Source organism: Tigriopus californicus, chromosome 10 (assembly GCF_007210705.1).
Source record: "Tigriopus californicus strain San Diego chromosome 10, Tcal_SD_v2.1, whole genome shotgun sequence".
NCBI lineage: Eukaryota > Metazoa > Arthropoda > Copepoda > Harpacticoida > Harpacticidae > Tigriopus > Tigriopus californicus.
Window position 1 is genome coordinate 5373472 of NC_081449.1, and position 24646 is coordinate 5398117.

Genomic DNA, 24646 nt, shown 5'->3' on the forward strand with positions numbered 1-24646 from the left:
TTTCTTCTCCAGATCAAGATAGGTGTTCTCTTGTAGTGGTATTTTTGTCCTGAAGGCTCCATGCTCAATAAAATGTGGCAAGTTTGCTCCAATGGGACTTTTCACATGGTTGGCTGGCCTGCCTAGGCTAAACAAGATGGACCCAAAAGAGCAGATCTTTCAACCCAAATGTTGTTACACATTCTTTTTGGCGTTTTGTACCGCCGATTTGGATGGGGATGCCCACTGTGTCGAGGGGAACTTACTGCCCCGGTGGTCTAATCATTTTTGTAAATATTGCCAGTCGTTAGTCGTAATGCATTGTGAATTGCTTCCCACTTGGTTTCTCACTCCTCCCCTGGGAAGAGAAGTTGCTGAATTCTTATCTGGTCATAAGCCACCACTCGGCCATGTAACAATGAGGGATCTGAGGTGTTTGGTTTTGAACTATATTGCTGTGTTGATTCTTGTACTAGCCCACATTGTTGAATGGATAAAAGATGAAGGCTTTGCATCAATTTCTGTTCTTTATCTGGCTTCCGGGTTTATAAGCCTCCAGAAATTCATCACGCGTATAATGTAATGTTTTTCATGAATTTATGCATCTTAATGTTTTGGGTCCGGTTCGATTCACAGCTGTGTATCGGATCTGACGCTACAGATCGGATTGGATTGAGCAATAGTATTTCGGTTTGGATAGGATTAGTCAGTTTGTTCGGATTTGGGTCGAGAGATTGAAAATTTGATCTAGTTGAACCATAAACCCAATGCATTCGAACTTTGAGGGATAACTAAATTGACCCAAACTTATTTTTGAAAACGGGGTTTTAGAACCCTCCAGCATTGGAGTTGCAAAAAGTGAAACGAGGCAATTTTCGAATAATCATTTACATGGTTGCCTAAAAGCACAAATATGTAAAGGGAAGACTCTTGGAACAGTTTCAACTTTCCAACCCTCTTGAAATATCCGTCTAACATTACTTATAGGCACATTTCAAACCATTTCGTTTATAAAACAAATTCCTAATCCAACTTATTAGTTCCTATCAGAGTTGTAACACGCTGGTGATGATCTCAGACCTCGGCCTGACTGACTCCGGCAATGTGAAGCGGATGAAACGAGAGAATTGATTCCAGTATCAATTCTATGTATTTACATGTTTTAGAAACGCATGCCAAGGTCATTGAAAAACCAATCTCCAGGTTGGGAGGAAGTTTGGTACCATTCAGACAGGTTTGGACGGATACACCAATTCAAAGACAATACAATTGAGCTGTAGATACATTTGGAAGTCACTTACTCGCTATTTATTCTATCATTCATTCCGAATAATATTCCACAAATGAGGTACAGTAATAAGAGTTATATGTAGTAACATGAAATCTGATGAAGAACTTTGTCGTCCTCAGGCACACAATTAGAAGACATCGAAGCAAAAGGGAACAAAAATTCCTCAGGAGAGGGAAAAATGATTTTGAGAGTATTCGTGTCAATACTTATTGAAGTTGAAATGGTACTTGCTGTGGCTTTCATCTTCACGAGAGGCCTAAGTTGTGGTTGGGGGACAATAGGCGGGAGGTGGTGAGAATAAGGTGGTAGATGAAATAATATGTACGAAATAAATCAATAGCAGAGAGCGTGAGGAAAAAATATTCCACGAAAATAATAAATATTTCCAGTTACTGTTTCTTCAAAGGAACACGGGCGTTCCTTCTAACACCGATGAAATGAAGAGATGGTGTGACGAAAGGGAAATGAGTGGATCGAGTGAAAAAGGGGAGGGGAGGGGGGGTTGGACATTTTTTGGTTTTGATAATTCTAAGAGTTGTTTTAGTATTTGAAGATCGTGAGACGAAGGATTGATTTGCTGCTTAGACTGGCTTCCCATCTCTGGAGTATGGGCCCGTTTTGTCTTTTATGCTTCAAGGATGGCCGTGTGTAGGAAATGGATCACCGATTGGCTGGCTATCTTTTTACTTGTCTTCTTTGTTGTCCTTCTCCTTTTCCTCGTCCTTGTTTTCCTGCAAGACAACATTTCAATAAAATTCATACCGATTCAAATGATTATTCTTCAACAAAGGAATTGTTTTGACTTTTGATCAAAGAGAACAGAAAGTTATACCTTAGCCTCCTCCTCTTTCTTCTCTTCGTCTTTTTCCTTTTCGTCTTCCTTCTTTTCTTCCTCTTTTGGGGGCTCGGGTTTAGGGATATGAGGGTTCATATCCAACTTCTCGCCAGTGGCCTCCTCCCAATGATCTCCCCAAGCACGGTCCTGGAGAGGCGAATATGATAATTAATTACAATGAATGCCAACTAGGTTGGTTGTTGGATCGTACCTTCATCCTGGTGTAAACACCCACAAGATTGGGACATTCTTCCTTGATGAAGTCGCGGAGAGGACATTTCACGGAGTCATCCACGTTCAACATCATGGCTAACCAAACGAAAGCCTTCAAGTCCAAGCTTCTGGGCTCGTCTCCAAAGAAGAATTCCTTCTCTCCAAGCAATTCCGAGAGCACTTTCAGATCAGCCTTGCCCATCTCGTCAACTTCATCGTTGGTGTAGCAAGCGAAGCCAGCGGCCTTCAAGCGCTTCATGTTCTGAAGAGATATTATTATTATTATTATTGCAAACAGCACATTGACAACGACTTCTAGGTCAAGTAAGCATTACCTTTCTGAAATAGGTGTGCTTCATCATGAAGTTGAGAAGACCATTGGGCAGCTTGGAACCAGTCATTTGTTGCAAGTTGATCTGGAATCCTTTGATGGTATCGTTCATATCTCGGTTGAACCATTGCATCAAACACCTTAAAAAGGAAGCAAGAAAATGTAGGAACTGAGGAATTAAATTCTTCGCACTAGCTAATTGCAAACGAAGGCTGGGGAAAGTCAAAATATTTTCAGCCTCCCTTCAAGAGAAAGAAACAACATTTGCTTAACCCATGATTTGTTTCCATTTTTCGCCCCCCTTGACATTTCAGTTTCTTTCGAAAGCTCTCTTCCCCCTTTACAATCCAAGGCGAATGGAGTTCCACAAAATGTGGATAGCACCGCTCATTTGTATCAACCGAAAACAAACCTCTTGAAATATCAGTACCAACACCCTTCCAACAATTGCAATTACGAGCTGACTAAAACAAGCATTCTATATTTCACCACGAAAACTATTTCACATCAGGCAAGCTCTACAAATGCCATATTTAAGTTAGTTTCCACACTTCAGGGTAAGCGAGCCTTTTCCGGCAGTAAAACACGGAAAAGCGTCCTTGGTAACAACAAAGACTTCTCCAACCTCGCCAAGAGAGTGCGTGTAACACCGAGTGAGTGGAATGTACGCTCCCCTGCTCCCTCTTCCTTTCTTCTCCGGTTCCTCCTGTTCGTTGTTCCTGGGAACACCGAAGCCGTCGAACTTGGCGTCTGTCTGAAGGGTCGGTCGGCTTGGAAAAGCCACACCTTAAAAGTGAAAGCCAAGCACCCAAAGCCAAGAGGGTGGGGGATTGAAGGAAGAAGGAGCATGGATCGAGAGAACGCTGGGGAAGAAAGACAATCAAGCCGGGCATGGACCCGGCTAGACTGCTAGAATACTTCCCTCCTCGGGGCTTGTGTCTGGATCGTGTCATGTTTTATGCGAGAACACTGCACAAATGGATCGTTTCATTTAATGCATGGCGAGCATTGTCGACGAAAGAGGAGGGACTTCATCAATATATGGCCACTTGCGAAGATGAAACCGACGTCGTTTTCTTTCTAAAGAGTTTCCCTTCCAAGATGCACGAGGAGAGAGAGTGCAATACCATTAGACAAAGAACGCCTTGTTCCATTTCTTGTCTTGAAAGGGCAACTTCGATCCAAAAATGGCAAGACATCCAAGGAACGGGAAGGAAAGTCCTGGATTTTGCCACAACCCAAGCAATCTATCCACACACCCACCCATGCGCCTACCCATGGATGCTTGGTTGGCTGAATGTATGTTCCCGAGAGATTAAAAACGCCCGAGAAAGACTCGACTGAAACACTAACTTGGACAAGCTTTAGCACAAGAGGGGGAAATCTTGTTCTTTTCAATGACTCATGGGAAAATTGGGGCGAGGAACCAAAATCCTGGTAGGCACTAAGTGCATGCCAATGGCTCTTGAGAACCGAGAGACTTTAGAGGCGAAAGGCAGGTGAAGTGGGCGCATGTAGCGGTCACTGAGAGGGAGCTAAAGTAAATTGAAGGTCATTTATTATTAACAGTTTGGACTGGCAGAATAAGAGTGGCAGTGGTGGTGGTGGTCTTTATGCCATGTAATCGAAACGAAGAGCTTATTATACCCAAGGGAGCCATGATAGATTGACCTTTGTATTGAATGTGCCTCCACATAAGTTCCAACCCTTGTTCTTTGTTTCATTTGGACGAATTAGAAGTCGCAAAAACTCGAGCTTGAGTTACAAGCGGATGATAAATGAAGAGAGTCCAGTTCTCTCGAGTCTGTTGAAGAGAAAGATGGTTGGTTCCTTGGCAGACAATGAGCTCAAGATTGTGAACTGTATATCTAAATAGGGAAGAAGAAGAAAGACTTTCTTTCTCCCTCCAAAAAAAAGTCATCTTCAATTTTCTTGTGGTCGAGATTTAGGTCGAAACTAGATATCGCCGCTGCGGATGTCGACTTGATCGTAGTCCTCGAGAACCACTTCTCGTGAACAATGAAACTAGCAATTATGGCCGTTCCATGCAGCTTTTGAGGTCAAGGCGACCGAAATCTGCGACCACTCTGAACCAAGCGGGCTAATTCAAAAGCCTGTATTTTTCCAAATCAAACCTTGACAACCTCCAATCCTGGCGCGTTTCAATAAGAAATGAGGACACGAAATCGATATTGCAGATTTTTTCTCTTCGTGGAACAATGCACTTTTCTCCGACGAAAAGGACGCGCTGATCCGTTCTCAGACAAACTTACTTTTCGTGTTTGTGGAACAAGTTGGACCACTTGATGGTGGTTTTACCAGACTTGAAAAGCGAGGGCGAGTTTTACTCAACAGTTATGACTGAACACACCCAAAGCTTTCCCACCTGAATCAACGTCGAGGAAAGGATACGTTTTTTGTGCAAAAAGGAGAAAGTCTCTCTGGTATGTTATTGCGAACCCTCGCTTTCCTCTTCACCCAACGGATCGATTCTCTTTGTGAGGAGATTCTTTATGGCACGAGTAGGACATAAAAACTGTTTTCGCAACACACAATATCCGGAAATCAAATCGGGCTAGCATAGAGGGGTGCTCGAAGGATCTGTATCTGCTCCTCAAATCCATGACTCAACCGGCGAATGTCAAACATTAAAGTGAAGCACGAGTTCGAATGCTCTCTTTAAGCCAAGGGTCTTCCGAGTGACACATTGTAATTGGCTCGGTGATAACCGATAACTAACCAGATAATCTGATAAGTTCTTTGACAATTGGCGATCGGACGAAAATATTATGCCCGATAACACTTCTTTGGATCCGACTCCTAGCATAGAACCAGCTCGGGGTCTATGAAATCATTCCCTGAGGCTGGGTGGAGGCTGGGTGGGCAGGCAAAGCCATAGAGCACCATAGAGTATCTCCCTCGCTCATCGGTTCATCTCCGTTCATTCCCCCCTCACCCTTGAGCTAAGCGGGGAGGTTTGTAGACCCTTCCGCCTGTGTACGTACATGGTAGAGTGCATTGATGGTCTTCATCCCTTGTGCTCCCTCGCTCACAATCATCTAATTGACCGATCTTGGCAAATCAATAACGAATGGCCGAACAGCGAGGTCAAATAAAAGATGAATCTAGTACTCGAGAAATATCTAGGGAATGAATTTTGCTGGGAGCCTTTCGGGGTCCTTTGATCCTTCCGCTCGTGATGTAATTCTGTCTGTGCATAACGACTTGGTGTGCCAATAGGATTCTTTGCCACAGGATGACAGTTCTTTCTAAACCCTTCGCTCACAAAATACGAATCTCTGGATCATGCAAATACCAGAGACGTGATTTTTCAATCGGCTAATGTGAAGGGCAAAAGGTGTTATGGCACACTGAACAGCCTTAATCAACATTAGTCAATGGCCAACCAACAGGATTTTCAAGTTCGATTCAACTGGTTGAAAAGAAACGCACTTTTTTGCCTGAGAGAGACAGGAAATCGTCAATAACTCAATGCCAGGCGAGTGTATAAAGGCGAATCATCTGAGTACTACCCCGAATCAAATGCCACAACCAATTCAATGAGCATTATTCAATTTGCATTCACTTTCTCTCATTGAGGGTGAACAAAGACAAATGGCTTGCACTCTCTCGATGGGAGACGACGATGAAATATGCAACCGATAAGGCACCAACGGTGAGGGGTCTTTTGTAACACCCTCGGCTCCTTCTAACAAAGCCCATATGTGTTAAAATGTCCTCTTGTACCACGCTTGGGCTTTGTTTAGGAGCAACCAGGCACTAAATTACTGGTTAGACGAAAACAAACAACAATCTTGGAACTGTAATTGACACATTTTCGTCTCGTTGTGCGAACACTGAGCCAAGATGTGCGAAGAGCCTCGCTCAGGAAAGTTGGAAAAGAAATATTAATTGCCTTCCTTACCAGTGATATACCTCAATTACGGCTCACAGGAAATTCTCTCGTCTCCCTACTTCTGCCCTAAATTGGAGTAAATCCTCAAGGCGTTGTGGAGCCAAGTCAATTTATAATTCAGTTTCCTGGTGGCTACTTAAGCCCTCCAATCGACTTGGTCTTTTGGAAAAAGAGAACAAGCTGTACTGACACAATAGTCCAGCATTTGAGAGTATCGGGAATGATGACTTCTCAGGAAATTTCACCCCCTCCAGCCCCCACAGAACCTCATCATCATAACGTGGCGAGGACTCGACCGAGGAGTAAAAGAGTTCGTTTACAACACGAATGATAACAGGCCCAAGGAGAGCAGAACTAAACATTCATTCCTAATCGACTAACAGATCACTTCAAGTGGAGTAGTGAACTAATTTTGCGTGCGAAATTGCGTCGACCTGACCGCATGTGAACCTTTCGAGATCGGCTCGACGACTCGTGAACTCGTCGAAGTGAAGTTTGAGCTCCTTGGGGCTCTTGGCTGATATCTTTTGGCTCTCAACAAAGTGAAGTATTGCGTAAAACAGCACTACAATTAACCTTGATGAAGGTCATTTCTAATAATCCATTCATACATCTACGCTGTTCAGGCCTGCACTCTTGGACGAGGCATCGAATTTGTGCAATGCACTCTGGAAAAGGACTTATGGCCGAGATTGGAAAGAGAGAAACTTTGAACTCATGTTTAGTGGTGATGGGCGTGGACCGAGTTTGGTTCGTTCTCGATGTATGTTCAGTGGAGGTGACACACAACTTGCACAATGTGCCATTTTCTCGGCCGTTTAACTCGTCATAAGTGAATCACTACTTTGTGGTTTTTGTGGCGAGAGGCAAGGCCTAAATTTCTCGCTCTGCAGATGTGGCCAGGAAATGACTAATACATTTGCTCTTCCAGCTAAATTAGTTATTGAATGGGAACAGCAGCATTTGAAGATTCGTTCAACCACATGAACCCCAGGATATCAAGCCCAGAGATATTACTAGATGTGTGAGTCCCTTGTCCTCTACGAGAGGGATTGGAAAAGACAACTCATTGAGAGAGCCTTGGAGGGATTCGACTTAGTCCGTTCTCGGGGCTGGTTTGCGCACTTTGGAATGATCTATTCAATATTTCTTTTTTCAAGCCCAAATTTTCTCCAAGTTGAAGAGGACCTTGAATGGCTTCAACCAGACCACCTCAGTTGGACCTCGCACTTGTCTATCAAATTTGGTGAAAGTTTCGCTATAACGGATTGCTCGGAGCCAATCTGGGGGAAAATTATATTCCTTGGCCAAGGCCGACGAGCAAGCAGTGCTACATCCATTCACATATCAAACATGTGGCAGAGGCTTGGGGTCAGCTAGACTTAATTATAGACACGAGAACGAAGTTCAGAATAGAATAAGAAGAGCCATTTCCAGTATCGAGCTCGAACAAGCGGAAGACGAGACTTTGAAAGGCGATCCTCGGGATTGGGTCCGATAAGGTCGGAGAGCAAAATTGAAACCTCTTCACGTCGAAGCTTTGATGTACATGAAGCATTTGAATGTCGAAGGGTATGTCGAGTTGGCGATAATTTTTCTTCGTTAAGACATTCCACACAGTGACTCTGCTGCTAGAGTGTCTTTAGACAAAAAATGTAAGCCTGCCGAGCATGGTGATTCATCGACAAATTAAAGTTCAGATCGGAGACAGTCACCGTATCTTGGATTACAAATTAACGAGATCAGTTCCCTGGAATAAGCATGAATCGAATTGATTCTTGGAAATGTGTGAAATTGTAGAGGTTGCTCTTTGTCAAAGACTCGAAAGCAGTGCCTTCAAGTGCGTTTTGAATATGCCGATTGGCCGGACTGTTTTTGTCCGTAAGCCAAACAAAAAAGGCTCGATCCAACCGATGAAATTGACCAGAGTCATGATCGAGATAAAAAGTTTGATCATCAACCTCTCGCCCCTCGGGGTCGTTCAACTTGGAGGATTTGAAGCTGAGCGACACGAAAGAGTTCATTGATTTTTATGCCAAGCCTCGTCTGTTTGAGAATGGTTCATACCTTTCGATCCTGGGGACTGGACATTGGAAGTCTAAGCACCTGACTGACCGTTCAACTCTATCTCGGTGAATTTGGAATCTCGTAGGAGATTTCTCCCTTTAGGCTCAAGGTTGAAGAGGGCTCAATATCCTTGGCAAGATTAATTCATTCGCCATTTCAGCGGGATCAAGTTACTGCCGTGAATTTTTAAAGGGCCCCTACGCGAAAAAATTCCAACCGCGTAAACATTTCATGATGCCACGTGATTTTATCCTGTCCAGTTAGACAGGACCAAGGTTGGAAAGTGGAAAAGTTTTTTAATGAATGAGAAATTGGCGTCTTTTGTTGGGGGGAGGGGGGTCAACTATGACACAAAGGGCGAGATGATGAAGGGGTTGCACGTAGTAGTAGTACACACTAGGGGCTTGTTGTATGTCCATGGCTGAGGAGATGGTAATCCAATGGGGAATACGAAATGTTTTCGTGTTCAGTTTTGAACGGACAAAGATATTTCTTTCGCCTTCATATGGAGGCATCATTTCCGAGTTTCAGCCCCATGAAACATCGCGCCAAGACGAACAAATATTTGCTAGCAGTACATTTTGATCCTCTTGGAAGGAGTGCATGTTTCCATTGATATATTTACAAAGGACTAAGTTGCTTTAATCATGCAATCCAAAAGAGGCAAAAAAAAATTGCCGTGAGCAAACAACTGAATGAGCAACAATGCGTCCTTCTTACAGGTGAAACGCGAGAATGTTTGGAACCATCCATGAATAAGCAATAATTTCTTTGACAGGGGAGGAAAAGCAAGTGGCTTCATGCACAGGAAGTTCACGAATAGCCCTCGCGTTCAAGTTCCAAACCTCAATAGCGATGAGAGCGGAAGCTATCACTGCATTTTGGGATTTAAACCAATTCAAGTCCAGAGTTCATTCACTCGACCAAAACTACTCGAACGTCAGATTAATCTTGGAGACAATCGGCGGACTCAAATTCAACAATCTACCAGTCAAGCTTATGAATTACTCTCGAGTCGGGTCCATTTCATACTACTACACGATCCCCCAGGTATTGTAGGTGGATGAGCTCTAGATCTAGTGTATTTATTATCCAGCAATGATACTCTATGATGAGGCACACCGTAACGGCTTTAACTCTGAGAAACAAACAACCAGAATTCCCAGCATTGTATATCACAAAAAGTGGCAAGACACATTCATGAAGATCGCTGGGGAGATCTAATACTACTCGTACTACCTCTTCCTGGATTTAAATGTCGGTTAACGATGAATGCAATTGGAAATGCTTGTTAGTGAAAAACTCAGTTCAGGAATTGAAATGGAAGAAGAAGAAAAAAAAAAACGGGTCTGGAGGCTCACTCATTCTATCTCATTTGACTGGGAGGTAAAACGAAATAGATTTCGAAATAGAAGCGTGTCTGATTTCAATTCAACTCGACGAGTCATATTCAGCAAATTCTTGAAATTTGAACGGACAGGTTGTTATCTTCGTGCTTTGCAATCAGGATTAGGCTTTTGAAATGCGAGGAGAAGAACACAAGCAGCAATCTAATTCAGACTGCTACATAGAGAGGACTATTAAAAATGCGCAGATTCCTCGATCTAATGCGTTTAGGGCGAGTCGAGGTTAAATCACAATTTCAGGGTGAAATTGACAATGTTCCACCCGAAATGATTGAATAACTCCTCCAAAGATCTTATCAGTATCGATAGATAAGGAGAGGCAGAGGGGAGACTCGTCGTAAGCTCTGGTTCGACATTGACCAATCTGGTTTCGAATATTAGAGAAACGAGAATTTTTCCGTCTCAATTTTCCTGTTCAATTCGCGCTCTGCGCGGGATATCGCCTTCCTCGCAGAAAGTAATGCAATACCCTAGATATTATCCATCATCCAAGTGGAAAGAGCTTTTAGCGTAATCAACCCTTGCCAACTTCAAGGCTGATCTAGACATTTGAATTGACAAGTGAAATTCAGAATTTCACAAAAAAGCGCTCGCATGGCTGGCGAGAAGGTAGGCTAAAAACACAAATACCACCAAGCGCAATCTACGGAGAAAGTTTTGAATCAAAGTGGTGGGATATGTGTTGGAACTTAAGAGACGCTGCAATTTGCGTTATGCCACATCATTGCACACTAGGAATTTATGTCACTCAATGACATAATGGGTTGTTGGCGGCAACACTGTATGCATGTCAACCCAACCCTCTCCCGGGATCGCCTCGCTAACCCTCCTGCGAAAAGCCCTCTTGACATGTTTTTGTTAATGCTCCACCCGACAAAAAAAATCTAGACTTTTTCGCCTTCATGCCCGATTCCATTAGTGAAGGGATTTAAAATTCCTCTTGGCTTTAAATGCCCTCAAGCGGCGATTGGTCAGGCTTGCATTCCACTTGCCAATACCCTGGGTGAGCTGGAAGTGAGATTGACATTTCCATTGGACAACCCTAGCCAATCAATTGGCATAAAGGGATTTTCAGATTACGTTCGTTACCCTTCTCCATTATCACGTTTCACATGGTTTCATTCCAATGTCTGGGGTGAATGCACTCCCTTTGAAAAAATATGCGACTTTGAATTAGGGGCTATTTTGTGTGAGATCACTTGACATTAACAACTCGTCACCCTAATTTCGGCGGCAGAGCCAATTGGCGTCATCATTCTGAAATATGGGTCAAATTCTCCCACTTGGCGAACACCAATCATGTCGTTCTGGCAGAAAAAGGGGTGTGCTCCTATGAGGAGTGCGGCCCCACCCAAATATGTCTATCTTGCATTTTATCATATCACTCTTGGGCTGGTGAAGCCAACTTCCCTACACCACATGCACTCACGCAGTAAACGACGAGAGCATCATTAACTTAATTGAATACCAAAGTGGAGATCCAACATATGAAAATACGATGGGTAAAAATGAGGGGGTGAGCGAGAAATGAGTTTAAGCGAGACCAGACTGCCATGACGTAAGAATGATCTAATCCGTGGGATCCCAAACCGGGTTGAATGGCAGAGGGTGACCAAGATCCTGACTGAGCCATGACATTTCAAGCCACTTTCACGGTTCCCGGTGCTCATTTTCAAGGCACGTGAGTAATTGGAGAAAAAGTGTAACAAGTGCTAGCTAGGCCTATACGAAGAAGTCATTCTGGGTTAGTGCGATTCAAAGGATATTACCACATCGTGAGTGGTTTCCGACCATGAAGTTTGGTATTTGGGAATTATTTGAATGCTCCACAAACATATCATTGTATGTTGGCTGTTGGCTATTCAAGTGTAAACTACGAGCTAACAAAATCAAAGGCCGCGTCCAGTTAAGGATGTCTATTGAAATGCCATGGGGTTCAGTTGGAAGGTTTGGCGTGATCAACGCTCATCCATTAAAAGCCCTCTCGATCACCAAATACGGTCTGGTAATAATATTACAACCACCTTAATCCATACTCCATCTGTTCAAGAGTGGCCTATTTTGACTCGATTGCCAATGAATCTTTTCCGCTTGAAAACGTTGCCGTGAATCTAGAACAAAGTTGTTGATTTTTCAAAACCCACGTTCTCACTCGGACAAGATTTTGTGTCTGAGGAGAACAAGCCATTGGACGGGAAAGAAGGCTTCAATCTTGATATCAAGGAGTTAATGGACAGAGAAATCAAACATTAAGATCAATGAACATCGCATCACCTCATTCTCCCTCTTTCCCTCCTCCAATTCTCATCTCGTCGTTGAGTTTGATGACGAGGATGATCTTCGTCTTCCCCATCTTATGGCTCGATTTGTGCGTGCCCACATCAATTGAGAAGCTTCTTCCACCCTCATTGCTTCTTCAATTGAGAACTAACAAGAAGAAAACGAGGCGCCTTTCATCAAAAAAGAGCGTCTGAAATTGTACAATTGGATCCAAGATGTCCAACTACGGGGCATTTCTTCACGCCCAGATAGGATCTGATTTGGGCTATGTACAACGTTTCATTAGAAGTATTACACTTTGTTTGTGTCAAGGGCTAGTGAAAGTTGAAAGGCATGCATGCTATATTTGACATCGATCCACAAATTTGGGTTCAACCACGCTCATGGTCTCGGAAGTAACCACGCCCAACTGATTTTCGAGAGTAGCACTCTAAGACTTGAATGGAAGTGCGCTTGAGCATACCTAAGCATAAATACATTCTCAAGTTATCTCGGCCAAGACTTCGGGAAAGCTATTCGGAAAATTTCTCTACAAGCTTTATACAGACCGCCTGGCTATATGTCTTGTTGGGTTCCATTCAATTTTGAAATACTGTTACATAATCGGAAGTGTAGGAATCTCTAGCCTTATCTACGGCAGAATGTGTCAATACACTATTGAGCAAGAGAAATCCACATTCGTGACTGCCGACTTCTGTACCGGCGAATTTGTATAAATTAATGGGTCTCCCTCGTTCGTGAAACTAGCCGTGAGCAAATAGAAACCAATCTGAAATCGCTCAACCCTCCATCTGAAGACGTGTCTTGTCCGAACGTCTCCACTAAAAAAGATTTGGCCATTCGCCCATTCAAGACGAGGGAAGGCGGAAAAGTCTTCCTTTGAAACAATACAACAGGCATTCCAATCTCTCTTTTTACAAGCGTTTGGGTGGTGAACACAAAAAGCACACAAGGAATTGGGAGAAGAAGAAGAAACTTCTTGCACAAAGCCTCGGCGAGAAATAACAGATGCTGGCGGGTCAGGAGGCTACGTTTAGTTTTCAATTGCTGAATTACGAGCTTTTAATAGGGCAATCTAGCTCATTTGATGGATGTGACGGCTTGCCCCCCCACACACACTTAGTATTCAAATCATCAACCACCAACGGATTCGGACACGTGAACAACCCTCATATCAAAAGATTCACCGAATCATATTTGACGGACTTGCTCTTACCAATTGAGATGATTGTCGACCATGGCCACCATGGCGTGTTGGACTCCGAGCTGATCCTTGCCCATGCCTTCGTCCATGTTCTTGTCCAATTTTTCGCTCAAGGTCTTGATGATGAACTCGGAATCGGCAATCTCCTCTCCGTTGTACTCGACAAAGGGCAAAAGACCACGCTTGGATCGCAATTTGCCATTGTGGTTCACATTCTGGAAGGTAACCAAGGAGAACGCTTAATATTGCTAATGAAAGGGTCAGTCGGATTGGTTTCTGGGAAGTGGGGAGAGGAATGCGTGTGCCGCTTCTCCTGATTACGTTTATGGTCAAGTCACTTTAAATGGAGAATTTCCGAGGAAGACACATCGATCTTTGTCGCTGGGACAAAGAAGCTATTTTATCGCACTTGAGATCAGTTACACTCGTTGGGGTTGGGTTGTTGGGGGTTCATACAAATTTTCTGGAGGGCTAGAGTTTAAATCCTAAATCCACAAGGCGACTATTCCTCCGCTTCAATCCGGTCCGAGCGAGAGTCAATTCGGCCTCGCCCCAAGGAGTCGTCTTGAGAGGGATTCTTTATGAGCGTTTTGGTGTGAAAATCAGACAACGCAATTTATTGCCCTTTCTTTGTGAGCCAGACAAGCCACTTTTTCCGAGTATCAGAATTTCTACAAACCGAAAGGAAATAGAGACAGTCAAGTCGGTGGGCGGGATCGGGGGATGTGGTACTCGTTCTTTATTGAAAGCGGTTATAACAGCGTTCAACCTCTTACCAGACGAGGGTATTTAAATTCAATCGCTAAATTTACTGCCGCTTAAGCTCACGACATTCGCAATGACATTTTCTGGCAAACAAATATCAAACCATCATAACTGTCTCCTTCATCTTAACCACAAGCCTAAGCCCCCCCGTGAATCTCGGTCTTCCAAAATGAGCGTGGTTCCAGACAAAAATCAGGAGTTGTTTCGAAACCTGCCACACTTTTTTACCTTTTGGTGTCCCGTCGCTGTCAGGAGAGACGCGAGTCGGGGTCTGAAAATCAAGGTAACAACAGCTTTTGAGGTCAATTGCTTCACCAAGCAAGCTTTTTTTCGTGTATGAGAGAGAAACCACGTCTTCAACCAAGTCAAAGAGCTCAAGTACTCCAAAGTGGGGGACTCACATGAACATTTAGGGTTAACATAAACGATCTCGCACGATATCCTTGGCCAGTTCTGGCAAACCAAAATGATTTGGAACGAATCTATTCTTGGATGGTATCGGTTTTAAAAACGGAATTCATCTTTTTAAAGGTGAACAAAGACGACCAAAAAAGCAACGTGACGGATAATATAACCCGCATGATTTGCAAACCACGCAGTTGGTGAAGACATATCACAATGCTCATACGCAAATCTACGTGGTTAAACCTCCAATCACGTCCGTCGAGTCTATAAAAACAGGCCTCTAGCTGGAGATGTCCATTTTTGTTGTCATGCAAATCAAGTAACAACGCCTGTCGGAAACCATTCACAACCAATTTTTTATTGGCCTGGGTGAAAAAAAAACCTACTTCAATGCTTTAAAGTATACCTCATCAAAACCAAACAACGCCATTCTAACAAACGTCGAGGTTCGAGCTTTCAAATTAAGCTCGGTACAAAAAGTGCCAGAAAGTGTTGGGATTCTGTTTCTTGACATTGGGAAAAAACTGTGGAAACGTTTTTTTTTGGGGGGGGGAGGGAGAGAGGTCTGCTTGCTTCAGTAAAGACTCCTTTGAGGAATTCTCGGGTTACCTTCGTAAAATGATCATAAAATAGAGGGTGAAGTGTAAAGACTCGAGCTTGTTTTCTCTCTTACGAGGAAGAGACTTCTTTCGAAGCAGACAATAGATTAATGTCACCGTATGGTACTAGCAAGTCCAGGTAAGAGAGTAGGCAAAAACTTGAAAATTAACCCGTGGAAGTATAGATGAGTGTTGAAACAAAAGCCAGCTTAAGTCCAAGGAAGCTCTAAAAACTACTGAGAAGTCATTTCTTCTTCGCTAAAAGGGTAGGGAGACGGGCTCGTATCATTTATTTTCGTTCATTCTCTTCAAAATTGGGATGAAATGATTGCGTTTTGAAATAGACTGCAGAGTGTTCTAGACACTTTTTTCTGGTTTAGCGGGCGGACATGATCACTACTGGATCATAATTTGAACAGATCCCGAAGGCACATATTCAATTGAGTTGGATGTGTGGGGGCCTGGCGTGCTCCAGATTTCTCAATATCACCTCTCAAATCTCTCACCTTCACGGTGAGGTGAATCACGTCGAGGAGATCTGGGAACCGAGCAATTCATCTAGTTGAGGGGTGCTCTTTATCTCCAAAGGGCACCATGGTAGTAGCATCGAGGGCCCGAGAACAGTACTTGTTCATTGGTTCATTACCAACCAGAGTTTGCACATTCAAAGCCATCCCAACATTTTCATCATCATTTTATGGCACTTGCAGCTGCCATCATCATCATTATCATCCTTGTAGTGGTTGCACGCTCTCCTCCAACCATTCATCGCCATGAAGGACGTATGGGGAATACAAAATGTGCTTTTTGCTATCCTAGGGCGAGGCACCTTTCCTCTCCCCCCCTCTCCTTGTCTCTCCCCACATTGACAAACGTTAACCTGAATACCTGAGCGGGTCCAGTATTTAGCAAAAAGCGATTATAACGGGTTATTATGATAAAAAGCCCCGTAACGACCAAGAGGGATGGAATGTCGCGAAACTTAACGAGATGACCTTAGAGCGAGGGAGTGACAGATCTGTATAAACTACAGTAGCATGACATTTCCAAAGGTCATCAATCTTTTCTGTAGCCAAGGTTAAATGACAAAGAGACAATCAGTCTCGTTCTCTTTTTAAAATATCGCATTTCATGTTTCCAACTCGACCATGCCACCGACATGGAAAGATGTCAATCCCTCCCAAGTTTCAGATGGACAAAGGACTCTGGAAACTCTCGGAAAACGGTTAAGAACCAGCAAAATGGGATTTTAATCGCTGGCTCCTCTACCTCTTCCGACTTTTCTTTTAAGTGCAACACCGACGTCAATACCAGAAACACTTCGCTTCGTTCGGAGGCTCTTCGAGTATCGTGTTACTCGACTGTAACTGCACTACATTCATGTATATGGTATCAGCCTCAAAAACAACGCGCAGTGTCATCATTTTGAAAAATGAAGTCGTAAAAATTAAGGGGGGAATGAAGATCCAACAAAGTGTTTAGTCACACCTCGACGTTTCGAGGAAAACACGACCCGCGTTCAACAACGTGGGGTGGGCGATTTGCAACTTGTTCATTCCCCGAAAACGAGGATCCAGGAATGTTTCGCTTAGTCATACGAGAACAACGGCTCAAGTGGCCGGATCCTCCAGAAAACTAATGGTCAGGTCAGATTTCCAGATCCGATCGACTTATGACAAATGAAAAGGTTGTTGTCCGGCGCGAAGTTGAACAATCTTCATGGCCAAGACAACGACGACGAGGGATGGATGGGTAGAGATGGATGGATGCGCCTCTGCTTGGAGAGTTTAGACAGGGCATGAACAAGACACAAACCAGGTATGGCATGCGTTTTGGATCCTAGCAGCTTGTTTACGATCTTTTTCGGCGTTAACCCTTCCCATCCCTCTCATCTCATCGCCATTGCCTATCTCGTCTTGGCATTTTTTCCATCCTTTTCTCCACTCCAATCCAAAAGGTGCACTTCATCCAAAGAGGGAGAATGATGGCACCAAATGAAATGTTTAGGAATGTCGGATTGAGAGGAGCGGAGAGGTAACAAGGTGCCAAGAAGACATTTCTTCCAGGAAAAGGCAGATTCTTTATCAGTCACTCCAGCCTAGGGAGACGGGCGAATTGCATATTTTTCGCCGCTTTCAAACAACAAGACGAGCAGGATGTCTTTCGACCCTCTCGCATCTGGGCATTATTCATGCGACCAAACTTGGAAACAAACATCTATCCATCCGAGTGTTTATCATTCATTTAAATGCTCCTCCCCTCACAAAAGCTTCTTGTAACTGGGCGTAATTCAAGAGTGTCTGCCTCCCTCCACGTATTTTTAGCCCTCTTTTATCTCCTGGGATATCCTCACCGCTTCGATATGACCGAGAAAACCGACCGTCGGTCTGTTACCATGGCGAAGTGTGGGGTTGAACCGCTTCTGAGAAGTTCAAGGGACAATTCTTTGGAAGGGGGAGGTCGTTGTTGGCGTTGTTGTTCCAACTGTCAAGACGAGATGTCAAATCCAGGGGAGAAAGATGACCGACAGCGTTCAAGATTTCAGATTCAAAACCAGTCGTTGAGGGGAAGGAGTTTCTTTCGGGCTAGCATCTGATTTGCTCTTGAGCAATGTCTCGAGACGATTCCTACCAACATCACTCGCTTATTGGCTTTGTATAATGCTTTCGGAAGTAATTAGGTCAGCCCAGTAAGTCGTGTAATTTCGTCTGACATGACCTGGCCAGTCTAGACGGTCCTAAGGGCACAAGAGGGACCAACGAAAAGCAAACAAATGCCCTCTTCCAATATATTTCGACTTGGATAAATAGGGGACACAATTCCTAAGAGTCTTTTCCATTTCAATTGTTACCGAATGAGCTGTACAAGCGTTTGATCCCTGCCAATGGGAAACATCAGGTAGCAAGTGCCAGAGATAGCCCTTTCAACCCTCCGCAAGCTGTGGAAATCACTCTTGTTTACGTTTCCATTTTCCGTGCTTTTAGGCTTTTGTGACCCCAGTGGGACGCCAATATCCAAAACAAAGCTGACTGGCTGCCTGACTGGATAGATGGATAGAGAAACGGGAGTGACGCTTGATACGTACGAGCATGTCCGGACCTTTCTGTACTAGAATTTGGCTTCGCTTCTCACTCGGAGGAACGAGTCCAGCGACGATCTCGCTAACGGAATTGGGAGAGAGAAGGCAAGGATCAACGAATGTTCCTGGTCTTTCATCAAGTTGTTTCATTTCTCTCCTCACTCTAATCTGTCATCGGGGGTAAGAGGAAGAGAGGAAGAGAGGAAGAGAAAGAGAGAGAGAGGGGGGGTCAAAAATCGATATTTTTCTTCTACCACAGAAAGCTATTTCCTTTGTGGACGTGGATGGTATATGCATTATTCGCAATGTGTGTTGTAATTATACCCACTGGTGGATACGGATTTGGCAGATAGTTATCCTAGCTGATAACTCTTCTGTCTGATAGCGCCGACAACGATATCGATTTGAACCACAATATGTATGTGGAGCGTCAGTGAAACATGTTTGAACCTGTCTGTTTCCTAGTTGGTTCAAAAGGCGTTAAATGTGGATCCGATTGAAAGGAAACAAAGAAACCAATGGTTTGAGGAAAAATAATCACAACTCCCGAGGTGCCACCAATTGGCGAAGTGGGAAAGAAAGCAGAGCTTGACTAATGACATGATTTATGGCTCATCTAGCCCACTTCAGTGCAATAAGCCTAGTTCGGTGTAAGTGCTCTGGCTCCAAGGTGGTGGTCCGAGTGGACAACAGGATGTTGTGCTCACACACTCGTTCTTGTAATTCAACAACCATTGATTCATTTATTCAAAAATGGTTCATTTCCTCCAGATCGTTTTCGCAATGACATCAAGTTGTCAGAGTGTCCAACAATTAAACACTAGAGCCACCCCGAGCATGAACAAGATCGTTCCTAGACGGAAATGACAGATTTACTCATCGTGCTTTGGTCAGGAGAATCGTTCACGTCAAGGACGGGGAATGAACTCGCCTCTCTCGAAATGATTTACTGGGCAAGATGAAGAAGCGATCATCTCGCTTCTTCACCCGAGAAGAAAAATAAACCAGCTAAAAATAAGCGAACGCGAAGCGATTCTTGCACTCACTATTAAACAATCCCAATCCAAACAGCCTTGTCGCCAAGGCCGCCAGATTGCACTGGCTAGGATCAATTTCGTACCTCCTCAAGGCCGACCGACCGACCCACAGACTAACAGAAATGAAATGCGCCCTTCCCTTCCTTCGTTTTTCGACAGATCCTTCCAGGGAGTACAAAAATACTCGTCTATTATATCATATATGCTGATTGGCTTCAAGAGGTCGAGGCTGATGACAGCCAATCACCATCAGATTTGTTTGTTCGGTTCAATAATCCCCGTTTCATTTTGAGGGGCCGGAAAATGTGTTGTAAAACAATTATTTCTCTTATTGGAGAGAGTGTAAAGAGACACCGCAAACAAGTTGAGAACATCAAACAAGGAAGAGCCATCCATAAAAATACTCTTCTAAGTAAAGAGGGCAGAAATGTACGCACGAAGTGAGTACATGTTGAACTTGTTTAGCTTCCAAATGCTGTGAGTTTTGCATCCGTCAAAACAAAGGTATTAACAAGTCCCAGACAAAGCGCTTCAATGTTCCGAAACAAAACGAGGGCATTCTACTCGTACTAAAGCAGAGCGATTTGTTCTACTGAGCCCGAAAACGGGCGTATGAAGCACGCAACGAAAAGGCCCGAGTGCGTGCGTATGTATATATTGAACGTGGTGTTAGTTTTTAGAGTGTGCGAGATCTCCAAATTGACACGGTGCCATTTGAAGCCCCCCAAGTTTAGAAATCTAACAAAAGAGCTTCAATTTCACCATACTTCCGCATTTCTACCCTCTTCCTTCTTTAGGATGAGTCAGGCAATCATCCCTTGTTCAATCTATCTATCCATCTTCACTCAACCTGGCAAGGCTTACGAGGTGTTTCAGCTGTTTGCAGTACGTTGTGGCAGCAAGTTCATGCTTTCACCCTAAATTCACTTCCCTTTTGCAATGGGTTTGGAATTCGAGTAAAAAAAAAAGCTCAATTCTAGCGAAACAAACGCAAGACAAAATGCCTCCTCATTCATCACCCAGTCCCCTTTAATACTAAAATCCTGCCAAAAGTTTCCATTTCGTCATACGCACACATCATAAAACCTGAAATGTCCCCTCTCACTCTTAGGGTCCGTGGGGTAAGCATCGTGGTGCAAGTCTCCATCTGCCATCATTTCACCCCCTCGGCGGAATTCATATTTTGATCTATACATGAAGGTGCGAGAACCACCAACGTAACGACCAAGAGGCAAGAGCAGAAGCTTTGGTGTTCAGTTTGGTTACGAATGTGTACAACCAGAAGACTGGAGTATCTTTTTTTTAGGGAAGCACCATGCATGGTAAACTTACGAATGGCGCGAAGCAGCTGCTACAGTACTAAAAGGGCATTGCCAAAGCCAAGCCAAGCTGAACCCAAGTTAGCAACGTGGATGAAGCCGAGCATTTCCAAGAATATGCAATTTAACAAATGCGACTTGCAATAAAAAGGCTAACAAGTGAATGAATGCTACTACAGAAAAGGAGTGCTCTTTATCTGATGAATTTGCAGGGAAAAGTGGATTTGAGAATGGTCTTATAAATGTGCTAACCTTGGCCTCAAAAGGGATCACAAGAACCCCCTGGCCTTCAATCCGGCTTGGAACCCTCTGGCTTTATGACCCGTCTCACTCAGAGGCACGACTCAAATGACTCCCAAGTTCCAACAACACCAAAGAAAGACGTGGCGAAATAGAACAAGGTGAAAGATTGAGGCCATAAACTAAATTTCCCAGACAGCCTTACTGTAGCGAATTAATACCACAATAAGCTTTTGGGGGTTTCGTTTGAGGCAACATGTCGTATAGATGGATGGAACACACGAAGTTTCGACAATTGAATTGGATCTTCTGGTGTTCGTTTATCTTATCACTCAATGCCCCGTTGAGTTGGCCATTAACATGGTTGTCAAATGCCCATCTAGTCACTCAATCTACGTTTTGCGGGGGCCATGGAGGAACATCCAACAACGATCAATCCAGCCAATCACTGGAAGCTCTCAACCCACGATTGGTCGAAATAAATCATAACGAGACCATTTGAACCTGCCAAAATATGAACGGTTTTTTTGTCCTTTCTAAAAGCAGAATAAACAAAGAATAAGTCCGATTCCGCCCCTTTTAAGAGCATTTGAAAACGTAATTTTTGGATTACTCGAACCGGTTTTGTGGCATTGGGATCTATTTGAAAAGGTAAACTACGTAGTTAGTCTCGATCATTCCGAAATATTATTTTCATGAAATTCGCGAGAAAAAAAAACCTCATTCGTCATAAAGTCAGTCTATAGAGAAGGAAGTGCGTCAGTTTTATCATTCAACAAATTACTCTGAACACCATCTCAGAGACGTTTTTTAAGAACTAGTGAAGGGTGCTTCACTTTCTAGACACCAATCGAAGTAATTTTCTCTTCGAATTACCCTTAAACCTGGTGGAAAAGTTTTCATAAGTAAAGGGACTCAGTTGTATATGGACAAAACGGATTCAGACTGGTGGATGGAGAGCTACTCTTCATAATTGAGATGGATGAAAGTATTTCTTTAGTTTTCATCACCAGTCAAATGAACGACTAGGGAGGAGAACACGACATTTTTCTCTTGCTCATCTCTCATCTCACAGATTTGCACAAGGAGCCGTGCCAGCAAAAGGGCTTCAAGCATTTTGCTCTCGAGCCTTGGGGGGCTTTTTGACAGAGCTGCAAGCCGCGTTGTTAGTGATCGTACGGACGAGTATGAAGCGAACAGACCATGAGAAACGACGGAAAAATATTCATGCAAGCAGCGCAAATAACGGTGAAAGTTATCAGAATAATTCGATCCTGCCTTTGCAGTCTTTCACTCGTTCGTTCCCGACCATTTAAACGGCCATGTGTGTTGCAGGCTCCCAGACAAGTAGTATCCAATCAAAAGGATCTCAAATCAAATTTCTTTCAGAATCGCACGGAGTGTTAAACAAATCGAATAGGATCTACAATACGCGATATTGGCCCCCGATGTGAGAGCAAGAGTCGTGGAAACGGTTCGGTTTCAATTTCTACCCGGTCATCAACAGGTATACAGGGGAAAGAATCAAGTCCTATTCAATGATTGTCGTAGGAAAACGACCGCAAATGATACGACACTCGTCCAGGCATGACCCACAAGCCCTTCAACAAGCGTCGCTTCGTCAACTGAACAGATATTAGTTGGACCGTTTGGCAGCAAAAATATCCCATCTCATATTTAGAAGAGACACAAGTGGCACCCATGTGCCAAATTGAACTACTATTACCAGCCGTACCCTTGGAGTTTGTCGACAGGGATGATGAAGAACTAACACACTCTTGTTATCTCGCACAAGATCGCCAAGGAAAGAACTGGCTGGGACATGATAATTAATACCAAGCGAACATCTGTAAATTACGGTCCAGGGATCTCGATCATGGAAATACGTCAAGGGTGGGACGGTGTTATTATCTCATCTTGACGAGTTAGTAGATGTAGGCCTACCTCGTATTTGATCTGTTGAAGTTTGAGCCAGGACTCGAGCTTCAGGCAGTAGGGGCTCACGCTGGGGACGGTAGGGGAACGGTTGAACTGGTAGACATAGACGACATCTTTCTCGAAATCCTTCTTGTGCACAGGTGGGGGAGGAGGGGGTTTGACCTTCTTGGCCTTATCGGCCTTGGCTTTGTCGGCAGTTTCCTTTTCTTTCTTTTCCTCGTCCTTCTTTTCGGAAGCTTCGGCCTCTTTGGCTTCGGCTTCGACAATATCTTTCTTCTCCACAACCTCGGACTGAGGTTGCTGAGGGGTTTCAACGGCGGTTTCTCCAGGCATTTTGAGTGTTTTTCTTCCTTTCAAGGAAAGTAACAGTCACTGAACACGGAGGAGGTGGGCTTAAACGGGACAGGTAAACCGGTAGGATGCACTTGCTCAGCTTCACAAGGATGCAAATCGGTCAAAGGGTTGTGGATCCACACGTGGGGTTTGATGCTATCACTCGTCTCCAGAAAGCGACTGAGGGTAGAAGAGAGGAAGGTCTTACTAACTCGATCCTTGAACGATTACAGTACTGGCTATGATGAAGGTGGTGGTGTTGGTGCTGGTGGTGGTGGAGAGGACGAAGGAGTAGGAGGAGGGGTCGTTGGTGCAAACCGTAGATCTACTCGCTGGTTGAGGTGCGATTGTGGAAAGAACCGAGCCCGCGCCCAAATTTTCTTCGGAGCAAAATTGAACGACGGGTGGAGAAGCAAATGCCGGCCGAAATGCTACCGCGATCCCGGGAATGGAGAGGATGGATGATCGACTGCAGAGACGAGAAGGCAAGAGGGTGGTGCTCCAACAACAACCAAGAGTCCAAAACGGGCCGAATAATAGTTTGAAAAGCGCGCTAGAGCCTCTGGAATTGGATTGAGGAGGAGCACACGAAAGCAGCGAGAACTCACGGGAGCAAGCAAGTCTCCTAGCTCAAACTGAGACGCGCTCTCTTTGAGATCGAGAAGTAGAATTAGGTTTCAGGGTTGATCATGCTTTTTCCTTGGAAAAAAAATACTTTTGAACCTAGGTAACAATGTTTCCCTCGATATTGTTCATGCATGGACGGAAACTTGATTAACACGATTAGCAAATTCGTTCTAGTCAACAAGGGAGGGCTGACAACGTCCAGGAAACAACATCATACGCTATCGAATATATGCTTTAGATATGGCAGCCATGTTAGAGGAACGAAACTCTTTTCCAGTGGTTTTGGTCACCATCTCGAGTAGGAGGTGATCCATAATTTCGAACCAGTGTTGTGAGGAGATTCTGGTGCAATGCCGAGCATGCCTTTTACCCGTGGATTGTCATGGATGAACGTTGAAACGAACGTTAGAACGGAGGGAGACGGGAGGGGGACGGGAGGGGGAGGGGGGATTTAGTGATGAAATTGGCCGGCCGGTGAACCATGCATCAAGGAACAATCATCATCCCGGTGTCTGGTCTCCCCTTTGCCCACGCCTTGGTGCCTCGTACTTTGATTCAGTGGCAGAGGGCCGAAGCAGGATGGGACCAAAGCGTGTGAGGGAAACTGTGCCAGATTGGCCCCCCCCAAGCACTCGGGATGAGCTTTGCTATGCCACTAATCAAGCGGGATACGGCTGGCTAGCGAGCGTTCCCGACAGTGGAGTCGAGCCCGTCGAGGTCTTGCCTGGTCGCTGGCCTGTGTACTCACTCCATTCTGTCAGGCATTTCAAGCTCGACATAAA

General features: G+C 44.2%; 1 protein-coding gene and 1 long non-coding RNA gene across 2 annotated transcripts; one reads left to right on the top strand and one right to left on the bottom strand.

Moving 5' to 3' along the window:
* Positions 1–1260: 1260 nt before the first annotated feature.
* LOC131888863 (failed axon connections-like) lies at positions 1261–23826 on the bottom strand. Its single transcript, XM_059237808.1, has 6 exons — positions 22911–23826; positions 13535–13737; positions 2654–2789; positions 2317–2580; positions 2103–2252; positions 1261–2001 (listed from the first exon to the last, which is right to left on the bottom strand). Exons 1-6 carry the CDS (start codon positions 23235–23237, stop codon positions 1954–1956), a joined length of 1128 nt encoding a protein of 375 aa, XP_059093791.1. The 5' UTR covers positions 23238–23826; the 3' UTR covers positions 1261–1953.
* Positions 17022–21729, top strand: LOC131888870 (uncharacterized). Its single transcript, XR_009374162.1, has 3 exons — positions 17022–17109; positions 18276–19847; positions 20519–21729. It is a non-coding gene; the product is annotated as an uncharacterized LOC131888870 (long non-coding RNA).
* Positions 23827–24646: the final 820 nt, after the last annotated feature.